The sequence below is a fragment of the Sinohyriopsis cumingii genome, chromosome 2 (genome assembly GCF_028554795.1).
Source record: "Sinohyriopsis cumingii isolate HCF-2022 chromosome 2, ASM2855479v2, whole genome shotgun sequence".
Taxonomy (NCBI): Eukaryota; Metazoa; Mollusca; class Bivalvia; order Unionida; family Unionidae; genus Sinohyriopsis; species Sinohyriopsis cumingii.
In genome coordinates, this window is record NC_142962.1 from 22,059,179 (window position 1) to 22,080,795 (window position 21,617).

The 21,617-nt window shown below is 35.2% G+C and overlaps 1 protein-coding gene across 1 annotated transcript in view; it reads left to right on the forward strand.

The window, feature by feature from the left end:
* Positions 1 to 21,617, forward strand: part of LOC149804453 (nesprin-1-like) — a 572,886-nt gene that overhangs the window by 179,299 nt on the left and 371,970 nt on the right. Inside the window, exons 39-52 of the mRNA XM_089940603.1 lie at positions 179 to 319; positions 954 to 1,118; positions 1,512 to 1,835; positions 2,933 to 3,079; positions 3,648 to 3,812; positions 4,106 to 4,224; positions 7,454 to 7,661; positions 9,006 to 9,323; positions 10,876 to 11,199; positions 12,326 to 12,478; positions 12,912 to 13,076; positions 13,399 to 13,725; positions 16,569 to 16,721; positions 17,730 to 18,218. Of these exons, the coding sequence (XP_089796729.1) occupies positions 179 to 319; positions 954 to 1,118; positions 1,512 to 1,835; positions 2,933 to 3,079; positions 3,648 to 3,812; positions 4,106 to 4,224; positions 7,454 to 7,661; positions 9,006 to 9,323; positions 10,876 to 11,199; positions 12,326 to 12,478; positions 12,912 to 13,076; positions 13,399 to 13,725; positions 16,569 to 16,721; positions 17,730 to 18,218 (3,198 nt within the window). The remainder of the gene's footprint in view (positions 1 to 178; positions 320 to 953; positions 1,119 to 1,511; positions 1,836 to 2,932; positions 3,080 to 3,647; positions 3,813 to 4,105; positions 4,225 to 7,453; positions 7,662 to 9,005; positions 9,324 to 10,875; positions 11,200 to 12,325; positions 12,479 to 12,911; positions 13,077 to 13,398; positions 13,726 to 16,568; positions 16,722 to 17,729; positions 18,219 to 21,617) is intronic.

Genomic DNA, 21,617 nt, shown 5'->3' on the forward strand with positions numbered 1-21,617 from the left:
TGAGCACATCTTTAGATTGCCATTCATGCTTTTTCCATCCAAGTTAGTCCAGAACTGTCTTTATCATTCTTGTATGCATATACTCAGTTTTCAAGGGAAATAAAAACAATTCTCAAATGTTTAAAAGGGAATCATTACAATAAAAGTATTTCACAGTATCATATCTTGTTACTTACAGACCCGGTGTCAGGACATCATTTCACACCAGACCATGATTGACAACATCAGTGACAAGGGCAGCACCCTGGCTTCAGCCAAGGTCAAGGACAAATTGGGCAAGTTGAATGCCAAGTACCATGGTCTCTGTGCCAAGGCTCAGGTAAATGGGAATTTTTTTTATGTACTGTAATTCTAAAACTTAAATCAATTGTAATATTCTGGTCAAGAGATTCCTCAGCATTAGTCCCAATATCAACATTTAAGGGATATGATTTTCTATATTACTGTATAATAATTAAACACATTTATTTATCAGAATAGTTTTCGGGTATTAAGACTAGAACAGTGTTAGAATTATTTTGATTCTAGTATTGTTTATAAACAACTTAATGGTTGAATATTATCAGTAGAGAAGGCATTATTCATCCAAAATAAATATTTTATGACTTTCAAAATACTATTTTATAATTGTGAATTATGTTTTTAAAGTATACTTTCCATTACTGAGAGATAACAATACAGTGATATGGTTAACTATAAAATATATTATTGAAACTCTGTTATTCTTTTAGCAAATATAGTAAATATGCAACACAAAAATTTGAGTTAATAATTTGATTTAATTTATACTGATGCGTATAATAAAGTTGAATGTGAAATATATATATATATATTTACATATGTCAGGATCTTCAGTTAATTTGCTAGTGTAATGCTTGATAAAATTCACTGTGTGTGTGTGTGTGGGTGTGTGTGTGTATATATGTATGACCAGTAAGGTTTTTTATCCACAGGCCCAAGTGAAAAAGGCAGAGGAGTGTGTTGACCAGCACCAACGATACCAGGATGCATATCAGCAGTGCCGGGACTGGATGGCTGCAACAAAGGACAAGTTGGCAGTGTGTGCTGAGGCCAGTGGTGATAGACAAGCCTTGCAGAACAGACTAGACAAAGTCAAGGTCAGTTGACTTTAAGAACATGCTAAGATTAATAGACATATACGGTGTTTTATTGAATAAAAGAAAATTTACCCTGTAAAAGAATACCAAACAAAATTGGGATTGCCATTTGTTGACTTTGGAATTGTTTGTAAATTATTTATTAAAGTTTATAAAGAGATTTGCTCTAAAAATTGAAACAAATTATTTATTACAATTTGTATTTTTTTATGGCATTATGTTTTGTAAATTTTAATTAGTTTTGTTATTTGAATTGCATCTGCACTTTGTCAAATTTTCTGTACAATATTTCCTTACATTTTCTTTTGGTCAGTATTTTCTTCTATTTCTGAAGATTTTTAGTTGCAGTGTATTATCCACAAAGATGATTGTACTTTAATTTTCTCCCATCAGGAACTAATGACATCCCTGAGAGATGGAGAGTCAAAAGTTAAGACAGCTCATCTCCATGGTGAGAAGACAATACCTCAGACTGCTCCTCAAGGTCAGGCTACCATTCACCGTGACCTTGAGTCTTTGACCCAGGACTGGGAAACCTTGGCAACCAGGATGGCAAACACACAGGAAAACCTGGTTCATGCTCTGCAGGCCCTCACAGCATATGATGGGTCATGTGACATGCTGAACAAATGGCTCAGAGATGCTGAAGGTCAGGTCAAAGACATTGATCTTAAATCAACACTTGGAGAGAAACAGGCTCAAGTGGACAAATTAAAGGTAATTATATAGGTTTTCTTTTCAGCCTGACTGCACTAAGTGCAGGAGAGCTCATGCTATGCCCCCAGTGTTGTAGTCATTTTCAACATCAGCATCAGTATTGGTATTAGCAATGGTACACCTTTATGTTCAAGTCTTATTATGTTAAATTAAGCTTTTCTATATTTCGACATCTCCATTTCGAGTTTTTGTTAGGAGGGTATAAGATATTAGCTATGGAAGAATGCAAATAAAATATAAAATGTATATTGGAAACTATAGATTTGCTCTTACTTAGTTACAGTTTCAGGTATAGTACTCAGGTAAAATGTAGATGTACTGCAGATGTTTTGATTAAATAAAATTGGAGATACTGTTGTGGTGATAAATGATAAGTAATATACATTATATATTTATTACTAGTACATAAGTACAGACATTAATCACAGGGGTAATGTTAGAAAAAGTAATCAAAATTACCTCATTCATTAACAAACCAAATTTCATTCCACTTTTTTGGCTATGTTGATTCATTCTCACTTAGAAGCAGTAATAATGAGTGTTCCAAATATTGCAAAATTCTATATTTGCATAACACTGCCTTGGTTGTATTGATCTTCACCACTTCAAAAGGTCCTCAGCAAATCCTAAGACATTTAAGAATCAGATCAATGAAATTAGAGTCCCCTGTCCCTGTAGATAGAAGTGGAGAGATGAAAAAAGGCTGGAGCTGCCATTGTAACACCCCATAGCAACATCTCAAACTAGTTGCTGAATAAAACCGGGATAAAACCTTCAGTGTTACTACAGGAATGAGTCATCCTCTGAATGTATGAACTTCACCCTGTGTGACAATGGCACATATTCTGGTCAAATATATGAACTAAACCTTATGAACTTCACCTCTGTGACAGAAATTTTAAAATAAATTCCTGATGAGGAAGAGGATGATAGTGGTATCAGTGGTAATGATATCATTGTTAACCATCATAATCATACCTGTGAAAATGAGGATGACATTGGTGATAATGATGATAGATGGTCATGATTTATTTTTATTTATCATGAGATGACAGTGATAATGATGAGAATAATATTGATAATGTTTTATTTTACAGGCTCTACAACAGCAGGTTCAACAGAAGGAAGTGGATTTTGTGGAGCTACAGAAAATGACAACACAGGTTCCAGGGGCTGACTCAAGACTTGTCAACTACAGTGCACAGCTGAACTCACGCTATGAGACTCTTAGAGCTAATCTTCGGGTATATGTTACATATTTTGTCATTATTGCCTCATGTTCAGAGAATTAAATAAACCTTGTTTATTACATACAGTACATAACTTTACTAGAACTGTGAGATTGTTACGAATTACTTACAGTTACACATTATCTTGTTTATGCGTGAATAGTTGGATGGGTGGTTGAGTGAGTAGGTAGATAGATTAATTTGCACATTGTAATATAAAATTTACACATTGTTTTATAAAATTTGCACATTGTATTATAAAATGAGATAAAGATTTTCTGAAGAATAATATTTTGTACTGTTGGTCCTGTAATGCTTTCATAGCTTTGTAGCTCCTAGGCATTGAACTGGATTCATATGAAGGAGGTCTTTTTGAAACTTACTTCATGGAGATGTATGTTTGGTTGCTTAGAGGAGTTACCTTCTTTATGATCATTTAATGATAAAAATGACAATTGAATTAAATTGGCACCTATCATGATGTCAAAAATATGAAGAAATTTTCAAAATTGGCAACAATGTAATATTGATAAGACGTGACATTATTTTGTATCCTGAATCATTTATACTTTGTGTTTGGCAGGATTTGATTGGTAGATGGCAGGACTATGTACGGGACCACCAATCTTACCAAGCCAACTTTTCAGAGTGCTGGGAATGGATCGAGACCCTACATAAACGTCTGCAGGTGTGTGCAGACATGGCTGGAGACAAACAGGATGTAGATGATAGACTGGCTAAATTACAGGTAAGGCCTTTTTCAGACTGACTAAATTACCTTTTTTAAAGGATAGCTTGTGCTTTAATTTTAAAATCGCTTGATATATTTAGGATTTTTAAGATTTTTATCGTGTAATCTTGATGTGTACTGTGGTTTTTAAGAGCAGTTTTAAAAGAGAGATTTATTGGCATTTGATGTGACTGTGATGTTGCAAATTTGTTTTAGACTGCTATAAATAACACTTATCCAAAAGTTATTTCGCAGCTGATATTATTGGTCAATCAGAAATTCTAGTAAATCTTCCTTGCTCACTATTTTAGGAATTATTAGCCGAGAAGGAGCAAGGTTCCTCCCGGATTCACTACACTGTAGAGAATGGTGAGAAATTGTATCCTAGTACTGCGGCAGAAGGCAGGGAGACCATTAGACAGGAACTCAGGTACCAACTATATCTGCAAAATATTACAAAGATGAGTCAGTTTTTTTTACTCCACCAAATATTATGTAATTATTGATATCTGGAGGATCTTATGAATGCATTTATTTCAAATGTAATTGTTATATGGAAGATTTCAAATGTAATTACATGTTATATGGAAGATTTCAGATGTAATTACTTGTTATATGAAAGATTTCAAATGTAATTACACCTCTCTCTTGATAACTTGCACACAACGGGGTCCACAAACATAGACCACACTATAAGCGAGGAGTGAGTTACCGAGGGACCTACAAAAATTTTTTAAAAATTGCTTTGACCTCAAGAAAACCATGGAGGGGTGGGGGTGGTAGGGAACTGGGCTGTTTAATGACTGAATCCTCATTTTACAATTATGTCGATAATAATTTTTAATAACGCGCCCTTTCTAATGAAGTTGTTCGTTATTCTGTTTAAATAACATTTATTTTCAAAATGTCCAACATGTAAAAGTTTGTTCTGACAGGTTTCAACAACCATCACATGTACACGAAAACGTGTATTACATCACTGCTTTTTGTTTTCTTGATGAGTCTGGTTCCCGTAATGGTGGTGTTTAATATTATCCTGCCAAATCGGAAGTCCATAGAGCAGGGAATGAGACTAAATGTTGATACACCACCAAACAAGATTCCTTTTTTATCAAAAACATGCAACATTTATTTTGTGAGACAATTGTCTATGTCGAAACTCAATTTTTGTATTGTTTAATTAATACAATACTTATCATCCTTTATGATATCTCTAAGTGCCAGTTCAAGAATTCTCTGAAACTTGCTTGCATACAATGGTCCATATCTGTAAAATCAAGCTCTATTTTATGAAGTATTCATTTCGCTTAACTGCCTTGCTATCTTTGATCACAGTTATGAATGAGTCTGTTTATTTAAGGTAGTTTATGTTACATACACAATAACATTTATAACAGTGTTCGATTGATCAAATGAAGTGAGTTCACCCGACATATGACTGGGGCTGCTAGGTTTCAAGTTTGTAGGATTTTCGATCCCTTTAACTTTACTTTTATTCCACCTCCTTTATTTGAATCAAAAGACTTAATTAACATGACAATACAAAGGAGGCCAGCTTTTAATTCAGTGCAACAATACAACAGATACTTCCGGATGTCAGTTATCAAAACACAGTTGGCACTTAATTAGGTTCTGAGAGAAACACTTGCGGACATAGCTGTTACGAAAGATTGATGTATTTTAAGTTTAATTACAAGAGGACACATTGTATTTATGACTATTACACTTAAAAGAAAATAAAAGAACTAGAGCACCAATGTCAATTGATAAAACAATTATTTAATTTGTATTTATTAAAGTATTGCTTCCACTTGGCATGACATTTTCATTGATTGAAATTATCTTACATATTGTTAATTGCAGTGTACTAGGAATGATGTTTGGAAAGAAAATGTAAAAATTTGTATGACCTATTTTTTAATACAATATTTCATAATGTTGACTAAAATTTCCAGGTCCTATCTACCATTTTCGATGATAAAACGAGCGATATATCAAAGTTTCCGTTACCAATTTTGATTGCAATTTTCTTCAAGTTCAGCATTATCAATTTTTGTGGTATTTTCTGGTTTAAAAAATGGGATCCACATCTGACCCCACGTTATAAGCGGATTCACAAGTTATCATGGGGCAAGTTATCAAGGGAGTTTACTTGTTATATAGAAGATTTCAAATGTAATTACTTGTTATATGGTGGATCATACTCATGTACTTACTTTACATGTAACTATTCAATACATAAAGGATCTTACATGTGTGCTTATTATGTAATCACACACACACACACAATTATGTGTGTGTGTGTAATCATTAATGTGTACTTATTGTGTCATTATTTGACATATTGAGGATCTTACACATGATTATTTCAAATGTAATTAATCAGTATATTGAGGATATTAATGTGTGCTTGTTATTATGTAATGTGTTTATTATGTAATTCTAATTATTGATTATCTTACCAGTGTGCTTATGTAATTATTTGATATGTAGATTATCTTACAGGTGTGCTTATGTAATTATTTTATATGTAGATTATCTTACAGGTGTGCTTATGTAATTATTTTATATGTAGATTATCTTACAGGTGTGCTTATGTATTTATTTGATATGTAGATTATCTTACAGGTGTGCTTATGTAATTATTTGATATGTAGATTATCTTACAGGTGTGCTTATTATTTAATTTTTTGATATATAGAGGATTTTAAAAATGCTTATTTCACATGGAATTATTCAAGATAAAAAATTTGAAAAATGTGCTTTTTCCAGATGAGTTAATAATTTCTTTAGCTACATTCTTGGTGAGTTTTGTAAAAATTAATAATTTCTATACCTATAAGCTTTGTGAGTTTAATGGAGTTCGTTTGAAATGAGCAGAAGTGTAAGATTATATATATCATTTGAAGAAAAATACTGAATGCAAACATATGGAACTGTCTTTGTATTACATATGGATTTGTTCGACATAAACAACAGAAAATCTATTGAACTGACTTTGTATTACATTTGATTTGCTTAGACATAAACCACATAAAATCTGTTGAAATTACTTTGTATTACATTAGAATTTCTTAGACATTCTAAACTGCATATTTAACTGACTTTGCATTACATTTGAATTTCTTAGACATTATAAACTGCATAAAATCTGTCAAACTGACCTTGAATTACATTTGAATTTCTTAGACATTATAAACTGCATAAAATCTGTCAAACTGACCTTGAATTACATTTGAATTTCTTAGACATTATAAACTGCATAAAATCTGTCAAAGTGACCTTGAATTACATTTGAATTTCTTAGACATTATAAACTGCATAAAATCTGTCAAACTGACTTGGAATTACATTTGGATGCCATAGACATGATGATGTTGCCTTATATGATGTTCATGCCATTCATGATGCCATCAGGTGTCATTAGATGTAATTTAACAAATATATGATATGGATTTGTAAAAATATAATAGTAATCACACAGTAGTCATGTAATAAACTAATACCTCATGATATTTTCCATATAATCTATCTACAATGAGATTTCATACTAAACGACAGTTGTAAAATAATTAGTGGCTATCTAGAAGAACTAAAAGAACGGCTATGATAAATGCCCAGGAGGATAGTCAAAATGATTGATGTTTTACTATCTGCAGGTCCCTTCGAGACCGCTGGGAGGTGGTTTGTGACCAGTTGTCCGACACACAGAGGAAGCTGGAGTCATGTCTGATTCATTGGGCCTCGTATGATGAGAATTTTGAGCAACTACAAAAATGGCTGCTTGACACTGAGATTGATCTGAAGGAGGACCTTGACACCAAGGCAACTCTTCCTGACAAAAAGGCTCAGCTTCAGAATCACAGGGTAGGCTTACTGACATTCTTCATCTCATGTAAGGAAAATGTTGAGGTCTTCAGAATCACAGGGTAGGCTTATTGACATTCTTATTCATCTCAGGTAGGGAGGATGTTGAAGTCTTCACTACCACAGGTTAGGCTTACTGACTTTCTTATTGATCTCAGGTAGGGAGGATGTTGAAGTCTTCAGAATCACATAGCTGGCTTACTGACTCTCTTATGCATCTCAGGTAGGGAAGATATGGAGGTCTTCAGAATCACAGTGTAGGCTTACTGACTTTCTTATTGATCTCCAGTAGGGAGGATGTTGAGGTCTTCAGAATCACAGTGTAGGCTTACTGACTTTCTTACTGATCTGCAGTAGGGAGGATGTTGAGGTCTTCAGAAACACAGGCTAGGCTTACTGACATTCTTCATCTCAGGTAGGGAGGATGTTGAGGTCTTCAGAATCATGGGGTAGGCCCGCTGACTTTCTTATCGATCTCCAGTAGGAAGGCTGTTGAAGTCTTCAGAATCACAGGGTAGGCTTACTGACTTTCTTATTCATCTCTTGTAGGGTAGATGTTAAGTTCTTCAGAATCACAGGGTAGGCTTCTTGATTTTTTTAATTCATCTCTGGTAGGGAAGATGTTGAGGTAGTGCAGTAAAGGGTGTTTGGGATGTTGCAGGTTAATTGGAAGTCGTTGTTGTTGTTGTTGTTGTGGGGTTTAACGCCATTTTTCAGCACACGATAGGCTATACATGGCAGCCAGTATTAATGGTGGAGGAAGAACCCAGGAAAACCCCGGAAAGAACCACCGACCCTCGAGAAGCTACTGGCAAGCTTTCTCACATACCCACATTGGCTGAATCTTAGACTTGAACCACTGCAGACAGAGGTGAGATGGCAGTGATCCATAACGAAGAGCGCTTTAGACCACTCGGCCACTCGAGGCCCCTAATTGGAAGTCAGGGTCATTATTTTGTTCTATAGAGTGTGTGTTTGTGTGTATTTAAATGTTTTATTTCTTATGCTTCCCTGGGCCTTATAAAGTAACAAACTATGCAGTCTTTAAATTTATCATAGTTAGTAATTTCACATTATTCCTGTTTCCAATTGATATTGGGTACAAGTATAGTCATGGCTGCTGCTTGACAAACTCAGTGGAGTCCGATAGCAACAATGTTATCAATTAGTTTATCCATTCATTGGCCCAACAGTTATTCCATCCATCAGCCCATTTAAGGTGTTTCATGAGTTATCTGTCCATACAAATTTTATTTACTGCACTGAGAATTAAGTAATAGAAGTTTTTAAGATAAGTAACATGAAATATTAGCTCCACTGAATGACTTCAATTTTATTTCACAGGTTCTCCACCAAGACATAATGTCAAGACAACATGTTGTTGACAACCTAACAGAAAAAGCCCAGAATCTGTCTCAGGCCTCACTTGGCTCAAAGGTCAACAAGTTTGTGGATGGGCTGTGTAAAAAGTATGATAGCCTGTGTACCCAGTCCAAAGAAGTGGTTGAGCGGTTGGAGGCTGCTGTGAAAGACCACCAGCAGTACCAGGACGCATACCAAGATTGTCAGGATTGGCTGAACTCCTCACGTGACAAAGTTGAGGCCTGTGCTGACACCTCTGGTGACAAGGTCTCCATACAGAACAAACTGGAGAGACTCAAGGTTCGTTTCAGGCACTTCATATTACAGTATGGATTATCTAGACAAAGAACATCCTATTCTCATACTTAGTTCTTCCTATTCATGAAAGATAAGAGAAATATAATTGCAGCATATAGTTGACACTTGTTTCCTTATATAAATATTTATATAGCAGACACCTGTTTAATGCAAACTGGATGGTGTTTTTTGTTCAACAGAATTGCATGTGCTCACATTTGCCTTTTCTGCAGCTTGCTGTGTGCACTATCAAATGAACACAGATTTTAGACACTTCTCAATGAAAAGAATGACTATTTTCAACTTGATCTCATTGTATCATAAATTTGGTTAGGATTGATTTCAAAACTGGTATGAATTGGCTTGAGTCAGACTGATAAGAATGCTTCTACAGTCCTCTACTGATAAACAAAATGGGGGCACTGATATGACAGTGATGAGTACTCTACTGATAAACAAATAGGGGCACTGATATGACAGTGATGAGTACTGTACTGATAAACAAATAGGGACACTAATATGACAGTGATGAGTACTGTACTGAAAAACAAATAGGAGCACTGATATGACAGTGATGAGTAGTCTACTGAAAAACAAAATGGGGGCACTGATATGACAGTGGTGAGTACTCTACTAATAAAATGGGGACACTGATGTGACAGTGATGAGTACTCTACTGATAAACAAAATGGGGGCACTGATATGACAGTGATGAGTAGTCTACTGAAAAACCAAATGGGGGCACTGATGTGACTGATGGGTACTCTACTGAAAACGAAATGGGGGCACTGATGTGACAGTGATGGGTACTCTGCTGAAAAACAAAATGGGGGCACTGATATGACAGTGATGGGTATGCTACTGAAAAATAAAATGGGGGCACTGATGTGACAGTGATGGGTACTCTACTGAAAAACAGTGGGGGCATTGATGTGACACTGATGGGTACTCTTCTGAAAAACAAAATGGGGGCACTGATATGACAGTGATGGGTACTCCACTTAAAAACAAAATGGGGGCACTGATATGACAGTGATGGGTATGCTACTGAAAAACCAAATGGGGGCACTGATGTGGCAGTGATGGGTACTCTACTGAATAACATATTGGGGGCACTGATGTGACAGTGATAGGTACCCTACTGAAAAACAAAATGGGGGCATTGATGTGACATTGATGGGTACTCTTCTGAAAAAGAAAATGGGGGTGCTGATATGACAGTGATGGGTACTCTGTTGAAAAACAAAATGGGGGCACTGAATGTCTTGTTAAAATTACAAATAGTCTTTTAACATATCTACTTGTATCTAAAGGTCAAAGGTCAGCATGACATTTTTGGATTCCAACACTTAGTGATCTTGAGCATAATATAAAAATTGTCTAGATTTATCAGCTCTTATTTAGTAGACATCATTTGGAGTCTTATGGACTCAGATGTTGATGGAATTTATATTTATTACACTTTGGCTTGTTAAATGTTTGAAAGCTCATGGTTTTTTAGTCTGTATTCGTGTAAATCAAGACAGTTTTGCAACATATTTTATCCTCATTACAGGAATTTGCCAGCCACATTGATGAGGGAGAGAAAAAGCTTAGACAGACACGTGAAATATGTGAGAAAACATCTAAGAACACATCAGCTCCTGGGCGTGAAGTTCTCCGCCGTGAGATTGATCACCTTACGGCTGAGTGGGAGGATTATGTTGCTAGAATACAGCAGGCTCAGGAGGATTTGGAGCATGCGCAGTTGCAATGGGGGGACTTTGAGGCGAAATTTGAAGCATGCTCAAATTGGCTGAAGGGAATGGAACAGCAAGTGAAAAACTATGAGCTGAAATCAACACTGCAAGAAAAACAGGTCCAAGTGGAAAAATTTAAGGTAGGATATACCTATAATGATAGTTAGAAACCATTGAATTTCAGTTAGAAAAGTAATTAGTTTGACTCATACATTGTTTGACAAGCCTGCCTTGCAGAAGCTCAACATAGCGATCACTATGGCTTATATATGTATGTCTGTCCTTACGTTTGTTTGTCTATGGGTAATTAGTTTTAGTCCTACATTGTCAAGTCTGCCTTGTGGAAGCTTCACATTTCTGTCTGTAGATCTGTCTGTCCATGAGTAATTAGTTTAAGTCATTAGGCCTTTGTGATAGATACAAATAGGATTCATACAAATAATAATTTGGCCTTTGTGATAGATACAAATAGGATTCATACAAATAATAATTTGGCCTTTAAGAATGATACAAATAGGATTCATAGAATTGTAAAATGAATTTGTTGATTGGTTCTTCACTATAGGCATAGTGTTGTGTCATTCACTATAGGCACAGTGTTGTGTCATTCGTTATAAGCATAGTGTTGTGTCAGTCATTATAGGCATAGTGTTGTGTCATTTGCTATCGGCATTGTGTTGTGCCATTCACTATAGGTATAGTATTGCATCATTCACTATAGGCATAGTGTTGTGTCAAACACTAGCCATAGTATTGTGTCATTCACTATAGGCATAGTGTTGTGTCAATCACTAGCCGTAGTATTGTGTCATTCACTATAGGCATTGTGTTGTGTCAATCACTAGCTATAGTATTGTGTCATTCATTATAGGCATATTGTTGTATCATTTGCTATCAGCATTGTGTTGTGCCATTCACTATAGGTATAGTATTGCATCATTCACTATAGGCATAGTGTTGTGTCATTCACTATAGGCACAGTGTTGTGTCATTCATTATATGCATAGTGTTGTGTCAGTCATTATAGGCATTGTGCTGTGTCATTCACAATTGGCATTGTGTTGTGCCATTCACTATAGGCATAGTGTTGTGTCAGTCACTATATGTTTAGTGTTGAATAAAGTTTGGTAATGTGGACATTCTAACATTTTTACTCAGTAGTAGAATAAACTGATTTTTCTCATGCAGAGTATGGTCACTCAGTAATAATCAGTTTTAACTAATTCTCAGTTTTAACTAATTGTCAATTTTAACTAATTATTTTAGAAACAGAGAGAGGAAATCCTGGCACATCAGCCTGACTTTGACCGTTTCACTGACGATGCTCAAAACCTGATACATACAAGTGCCGATGTCCGACTTAGTACCCAGGTGTCACAGCTTACAAACCGTTACCGTGGTTTACTTACTCTTATCAAGGTAACTTACTAAGCTGCTTTCTTTCTGTTTGTCAAACCAGAAGATTTGACTAGTAAATACTGTTAGTTTTAACTTAACTTAAGAAGGTATGTTTTATAATAGAGTAACTGCCAAAGGGAAAAGAAAAGACAGGTATGTGAAATTAATAGAAGTATTTTTATTTATCTTTTATCAATGATACACAATTATTTTAATGATCATATAAACATAACCTTAGCAAAGCCACAAAATTATGAGCAGATGTCCTTACCTTTCATTTGCTGCTTTATTTTCAAATATCTTAAATAATAATTGAAGAGTTAAGATGAAATTGACTGTTGATGACAAACTGTAGATGCATTGTTTTGAAGTTAGCTGTCTGCTTATTGACTTTCATTTGGCATACAAATTTGTAGTCTGTTTGTTGACTTTCATTTGGCATAAAACTTTGCAGGATCTGATCAGTAAGTGGGAGAAGTACGCACAGGACCACCATGCATATGAGAATCGTCTGGATGAGTTCAACTCCTGGTTGACACAGACAGAAGAGAAATTGGAAGAGTGTCAGGAACCTGCGGCACAACAGGACATGATGGAGGAGAAGAAGGTCATGATACAGGTAAATAATAGCTTGTGCTTGCCATTTTGTGGGTGGCAGTTGAATGGGGACTGTTCTTTAAAATAAGGAGCGAGATACTAATGTTAATGAGAAAGCTTAATCCTGGATGAAGCCATCAGGTGAGAAGGGGCTGTCAGAGGTAGCAATTTGAACAGGATAGTTGACTCTTGAAACTTTAAGTCAAACTGCACCAATTAATGTTGTTTTATACGATGTTCACAATGATAAGTGCAGATCTATAGATTTCATTAGTTTGTATAAAATGAAATTCGCAGTGGAATTTGGTACCAAGAAATTACTGAAAGTTTCTCCCCACCCACAGATATTACTATCAGAGAAGGATCATGGTCTACAACGACTAAACTCAGTAATAGAAACTGGAGAGAAGCTGTACCCTGACACTGCAGCTGCAGGCCGTGAGAAGGTCCGCCAAAGTCTGCGTAAAGCAAAGGAGGATTGGGATAGACTTTTCAGTACCCTGAATGATGCTCAGCGTAAAGTGGACAGTTTCCTTCTTCAGTGGTCAGCATATTCGGACGGTCAGGATCAGCTGATGCGTTGGTTGGCTGACACTGAGGCCACACTGAACGCAGATACTGACCTGAAAAATACACTGCAGGAAAAGAGGATGCAGCTTCAGAACAATAGAGTGAGTCATAATTTTTGCATGTTTTAGTTACTTAGTTAATTTATGCTATGTCACAGTGCTATGTCACAGTAGGGATTAACATTCTCTAAATGTTTTGGATTTGTTCAGAAGGAATTAGTTTATGTTTGGTATCACAGAGATTTGCAACAATGTTCCGACTCAGTAATCAAACTTCTTTTTCCAAACTATTGCTTTAATGCAAGACCATGCATGGGAACATTTTTAGCAGAACAGATAATAAAATGGAACCAGTCTATCAAGTGTTTTGATTTGCCTGATGATATTTGGAATGTAAGTAGAGTCTTGATGAGTTACTCTAAACTGTACTTATTTCATGTATAAGAATGATGAGTTACTCTAAACTGTACTTATTTCATGTATAAGAATGATGAGTTACTCTAAACTGTACTTATTTCATGTATAAGAATGATGAGTTACTCTAAACTGTACTTATTTCATGTATAAGAATTTTAAAAAATGTTTTATTGAACTTATGCTGTTAGAATTTCTACATGTTCCAGTCACCAGCTGACCTGGTGTATGGGGCATTGCAATCGTACAATCTAGCTGGCTGGACCAAGTTTCTTGTTTATTTTTTAGCATTTGTATCTTCATTCTTATCAGACCTTTGTAAATAAACTGATTCTATTCTCATACACTAAGCAGTGAAGTTTTGTTGAAAATCTACACGAAAACAATTTCACTTTTTAAAAAAAAATTTAATTTTCTTTTTCCACTTCATTGTCATCTTTGAGTGCAAAGTACTGCATGAAATTGTTTTTTGTTTTTTGGTTTGTTATTTCATCATAAAAGAGATCCTTGTGCATCAAAAAGTTTTTGGATTAGTACATTACCAATTTATGTGTGGTGGTTAGTAATAACATGTCCCTAAATTGTCTAAAAGTGGTCACCATGAACCCAACCAAGAACAGTTGTTTACCCCCTGGAACTTAAGCAGATTGATGACATAGCAACATTTATGCAAGTTATTGTTTAAATGTTCAATAATTTCTTCATAAGCACCTCCAATCAACGTATTAGAACCACATAAACATCCCAATTGAGCTAAATGCTATTCTATCATTTATAAGAGCTAAAAAGCCCGATGATAAATATTTTCATCCACTACTGTTAGTGAAACTGAGGTTTTTGATATGCTCTATAAATTGAATATTAATATGGATGGTATTGGTCCATGAATTCTTACATTTGTGCACCATTAATAACAAATTCATTAATGCATAATTTTCCAGACATTTCGAAATGCACAAAGGTTACATGGTATGTTTTGAGAAAGGGAAAAAAGAAAATCCAGGGAACTACAAACTAGTATCCATTCTATCTGTATTATCAAAATTATTTGAAAATAGTTGTGCAGGTCTATAAATTATTTAAAACTCACTTTCTGTTCCATAAAGCACAATCCGCATTTAGAAAATATCACTCCTGCCATAAAGGACTCACCAAATGAAGAGATCATTGGTTAGAAGATATGGTTAATGGTTCTTTGACTGGGATTATCTTTCTTGACTTCCAGAAAACCTTTGATCTAGTTGTTTATGAAATTCTGCTGTAAAAGTTGAAATGTTAAGGTTTGACACTTCTTGAAATTGGTTTAGTTGTTTCTTAACCCAGAGGTCTCAACAAGCAACTGTTGGCAACATTACCTCAAAAACTTGCACTATTCATTCAGGAGTCACTCAAAGCTCTCTTTTAAGCCATATCATCTGATTTTTTAAACAGTATTCAATTAAATAATGAATCCAAAAGTGCAGATTTGTTTGCAGATGATGCAACCTTTTATACTTCTTGTTCTGATACTAAAGTTATCTAAACAAGATTAGACTTGGACCTTATTAGAGTTCAGAGTTGGGCACAAAAGAATAAAATGGTAATAAATGAAGGTTTAAGAAAATGTATGATTTTGAGTTAGTATCACAGGTACTACACAAGTCTGGAAACCCAGATTTAACTCAAACAATAAATAATTATCAGTTAGAAAATGCCAAACATGAAAAGCTTGTAGGTGTGTTTGTAGGTAATAATTTGCAGTGGGATGACCATATTGACAAGCTTTGTAAAACACTGTCATCCAAAATTGTCCTACTCAGCAGTATCAGTAAATATTGCCTACAGAAACTCACTTTCTTTAATAGAACTAATACATTCTTCCAACAATGGATTATCATTGGCTGTATGGAGAAACTGTGCCTGATCTCAGCTTGACATCATTTATAAACTTCAGAAATGGGCAGAATGCATTATTTTACATGCACCTATTGATTCTTCATCAAATGTGTTGTTTACTGAACTAAAATGGTTCGCTATATATAAAGAATTGACTTACACAGCAGTTCATGTATATAAATGTCTACACAGAGCTGCACTAGAGTATCTTTAGGATTTACGCAGGCCTTAGTCTACATTTTACGAGTTAAAATCAACATGACATGGAAGCCTTCATCCATCAAACCAAGAACAGCATTTTGAAAAATATTTCATAACTTTGTTACAGTTCAGTGGAACAAGCTTCCACTGCATGCAGAATTTGAACACAGTAGTACAATATTTAAGAGATATGAGTATGTATGTGTTACTAATAGATTATAATATAATTTAGGATCTATAACACTAAAGACATGTTAAAATAAATAGTAATTATTATTATTATTCGGATGATGCAGATGGTTATACGTTTTTTTAGAGATCTTCAGAGAAGAATTGTCCTTGAAGACACCCTCTATAATTAAAGTATTATTATTCTTCTATTCATTGCTCAATTAATATTTAAATTTGGTTTTATTGATGCGCAAATTATTCATTTGTCTCAAATGCTATTACAGTCCATGCTTCAAGACATACTGTCCCATCAACGCCTGGTTGACTCTGTGGTTGAGAGAGCTCAAGGCGTGCTACAGAGTACATCAAACACAGATGTGTCAGCTTTCATCACTAACGTCAGTTCCAGATATGAGGACCTTGCACAGTCAGCAAAGGTGATGCCACAAACAACTTTTTGTCATGTTATTAGATACTTTATACAACTGACCACCACAGAAAAATTATATTGATACTGTGTGGCAGCATGCATTGGTTGATTTATGTTGGAAGTCAATTAAAGTTGCTTTATCAGCAGATGGAAATTTCCTGATATTGTGTAGTACTATTAGTACAGTGGCTGATTTGTATAGTTTAAGAATACTGGAGATGGTTTCAACACTTTGCAGTTAAAAGAAGACTGGTCTTGAATTCCTGGAAATACTTGCAGCATCAGTCCCTTCAAGAGGCTCTTGTTTTCGGTTTTAAAGAATTTAATTTAAATCGGCTGATCACTTGTGGGTCTTTTTGAAAGGGTTCTACTGTCACAGGATTGCTCAGTGTGAAATGCCAGTGATATAAGATATACCTAAATTGTACATCTGATTGGTGCTAATCCAATGTTGAACCAGTGGATTATCACCAATTTTTTAAACATGGGAATAATAAGGTGTATATGCAAGGCCACATCAGATGTTGGAATATGTTGCAGAAGCTAGTAGAATTTGTTAACACTTCAGTTTGTAAATAGTCATAAGCAAATCACTGTTGATCATAGAATGTAAGATGTTATTAGTTAAAGTAACAGTGAGCTGGAATTTAAACGATGTTTATACCTAATTAGATTGTAAAAGATGTTAATACCCAGTTAGAATGTAAAAGATGCTAATACCCAGTCCGAATGTAAAAGATGTTAATACCAAATCCGAATGTAAAATATGTTGATACCCAGTCAGAATGTAAAAGATGTTAATACCCATTCAGAATGTAAAAGATGTTAATACCAAGTTAAAATATAGAAGATGTTAATACCCAGTCAGAATAAAAATATCTTGATAAAAATGGGCATGAAAATATTAGTTACAATTTGCTTGATCTCAATACCAGTCTGATAAGAAGATAGTCACTTGTACCAGTCTAATAAGAAGAGTGTCACTTCTACCATGAGTCTTTCTGCTGTATTTCAGAACCAGATTTTGAGATGCGAGAAAAATGTCCAAGATCACCAACAGTACCATGATGCCATGCAGGCAGCCATTGATTGGATGACCTTGATGAAGGACAGACTGAGTACATGTTCAGATACAGCTGGTGACAGACACACGCTGCAAAACAAATTGGAACGAGTACAGGAGCTCTTGAGTGCTTTGCCTGAAGGTGAGACCAAGGTCATGGAGTGCGAGCAATGTGCCGAGCAGACAATGGAATCCACAGCCCTTAAGGGACGGCAACAGATCCAGCAAGAAATGGAAGTCCAGAAACTGGACTGGGAAGACTACAGTGTGAAGATCCAGTCCCTAAGAGACAGCCTGGAGAAAGCAGTGACCCACTGGGGCCAGTATGAGGAGCAATATAATATCATATCTCAGTGGATTAAAGAGATGGAGAGAAAGGTCAAGGACTTCCCTCTCAAATCCACACCAGAAGAAAAACAAGAGCAGCTCAAGAAGTACCAGGTAACCATGGCTACTGTGTACCTAATATTAATAGTTTAACTTGCCATATCTATATCTATGTATAATGAAGAAAGTTAAAACGTTGCACAGTTAAATACCACTGAGGCAAACACATTCAACATGAGACAATTTTAGCCACATTTTAATTTACATGTACATTGAAGTCACTAATTGGTCTTTTGTTTCATTTTTGAAACTTATCAATGAATATTCACATTTAGATTTGTTTGATTGAAGGCAAAAAAGCATTTCTAATTGCTTTCCCATGTATATAAAGCACATTGAATATGTCTAGAAGGCTTTGGGTTTCCAAATAAGTTTCCAAATGGATCACTTAACTTAAATGATATTTAGTATACGTGCATCATTACATTTCCATTGTACTTGTTGTTCATGATCAGTAATAAATACCTGTAAAGTGCATGACTGATTCCACACATTAAAATGCAAGACATAAATGGTACACTGATTCATTTTATTTGACTCTTCTCTTTTCCCATGCACCCCATGACAGGGCATGGAACGGGATATAGTGGACTGGGAAGATGTCATATTGTTATGTGCTCAACTTGAAGTCGTAAGCTAAACACATGGTTTCATTATGTTGTTTTTTGTCACACAGCATTGCACAATGGGGCTTTGCTTTCAGTTTGGTGTTGTCAGTCATACCCACATCATGTTTGTTCATATGTGACCTCTTTTCCTATTGTTGTCTGCTTCCAACTGCTTGTTGGCTCCAGGGGTTTTATGGTAATCCTTTTCAAAGAAAGCACATTTAGAAAGAGATTTAAATGCATATATACATTTTACAGCTGTTATCAATCAGTCCTGTAATTTTTGTCTTTTTAACCATTATCTTATTTTCATTGCACCAAGAACCAGGGCTTTTATGATCTCTAGTAATTCACACCTAGAAACAGTATGAAGTCAACAATATTCTACCTCAATGTTGCCAAATATACAAGCATCCCAGTTTACCCTCCAGTAAGATCTGAATAAGTTTTAGTCAGTGTTGCCAAATATACAAGCATCCCAGTTTACCCTCCATTAAAATCAGAATAAGTTTTAGTCAGTGTTGCCAAATATACAAGCATTCCAGTTTACCCTCCATTAAAATCAGAATAAATTTTAGTCAGTGTTGCCAAATGTACAAGCATCCCAGTTTACCCTCCATTAAAATCAGAATAATTTTTCATCTGTGTTGCTAAATATGCATGCACCCATTTTACCCTTTTATTAAATAATAATATTGTACATCATGTATACATACATTCCATCTGTAATGCTATTGTTACCAGTAACACTTTTATCCTTTTTTGGCACTTACATCTGCTTATCCATTGCATGAAGGAATTCTTGTTGGTGGGGTGTTTGTAGGAAAGAGTCATCGTATACGTGAAGGAATTCTTGTTGATGAGGTGTTTGTTGGAAAGAGTCACCATATATATGAAGAATTCTTGTTGGTGAGGTGTTTGTAGGAAAGAGTTGTCATATACGTGAAGGAATTCTTGTTGATGAGGTGTTTGTAGGAAAGAGTCATCGTATACATGAAGGGATTCTTGTTGATGAGGTGTTTGTAGGAAAGAGTTGTTGTATACATGAAGGAATTCTTGTTGATGACGTGTTTGTAGGAAAGAGTCATCATATACAATCCTTGTTGGTGAGGTGTTTGTTGGAAAGAGTCGTCGTACACATGAAGGAATTGTTGTTGGTGAGGTGTTTGTTTGAAAGAGATGTCATATACATGAAGAAATTCTTGTTGGAGAGGTGTTTGTTGGAAAGAGACGGCAGAGACGTGAAGGAATTCTTGTTGGCGAGGTGTTTGTTGAAAGGAATCGTCGTATATGTGAAGGAATTCTTGTTGATGAGGTGTTTGTTGGAAAGAGTCGTCGTATACATGAAGGAATTCTTGTAGGCGAGGTGTTTGTTGGAAAGAGTCATTGTATACATGAAGGAATTCTTGTTGGCGAGGTGTTTGTTGGAAAGAGTCATCATATACATGAAGGAATCCTTGTTGGTGAGGTCTTTTTTGGAAAGAGTCCTCGTATACATGAAAGAATCCTTATTGGTGAGGTGTTTTTTGGAAAGAGTCATTGTATACATGAAGGAATTCTTGTTGGCGAGGTGTTTGTTGGAAAGAGTCGGCATATACATGAAGCAATTCTTGTTGGTGAGGTGTTTGTTGAAAGGAATCGTCATATACGTGAAAGAATTCTTGTTGATGAGGTGTTTGTTGGAAAGAGTCGTCGCTTACATGAAGGTATTCTTGTAGGCGAGGTGTTTGTTGGAAAGAGTCATTGTATACATGAAGGAATTCTTGTTAGTGAGGTGTTTGTTGGAAAGAGTCATATACATGAAGAAATTCTTGTTGGTGAGGTGTTTGTTGGAAAGAGTCGTCGTATACATGAAGGAATCCTTGTTGGTGAGGTGTTTGTTGGAATGAGTCGTTGTATACATGACCCTAAGCAGATCATCCAACATTGTCTTTTCTTATATGATGATTCATTTATTTTTTGAAGGTTTGCTGAGAATCATTTTGGTAAAATTAAAGAAAATATTTTAATTATAATTTTGTCTTCATTATTTTACTATCTCATTGTTCTCATTAAATAGCATTTTTTATTTGTTTTAGCTCATCTTTTGCTTGCATTGTGATGTCATTCTCCAGAAGGTTACTTTGTTGTTGTTGACACATTGGTTTAGAATGAAAGTATAATTTTAATCTTTTGGTCATTTTCTCAATGTTTTCTGTTTCTTTCATACCTTTCCCTCCCTCCTTATATTATTTACTGATTTTCCCCATGTTTCCTCTTTCTTTCATACCATTCCCTCTCTTGTATTATTTACTGATTTTCCCCATGTTTTTTCTTTCTTTCATACCTTTCTCTCCTTCCCCTTGCATTATTTGCCGATTTCCTCATGTTTTCTCTTTCTTTCATACATTTCCCTCCTTCCCCTTGCATTATTTGCTGATTTCCTCATGTTTTCTCTTTCTTTCATACCTTCTCTCCTTTCCCTTGCATTATATACTGATTTTACCCATGTTTTGTCTTTCTTTCATGCCTGTTCCTCCCTTGAATTGCATTATTTACTGATTTTCCCTATGCTTTCTGTTTCTTTCATACATATCCATCCCTCCCTTGCATTATTTTCTAATTGTTCAGTTTAATTTGTTATCTCAACAATATCAAGTTTATAAAATTTAATTAGTTTTTTTATAAACTCTTTCTTTTCCCCACTTCCTGACCTTCATAATTTTTTTTTTTATAAACTCTTTCTTTTCCTCACTTCCTGACCATCATAGTTTTTTTTTATAAACTCTTTCTTTTCCCACTTCCTGACCTTCAGTTTTTTTTATAAACTCTTTCTTTTCCCCACTTCCTGACCTTCATTAACTCT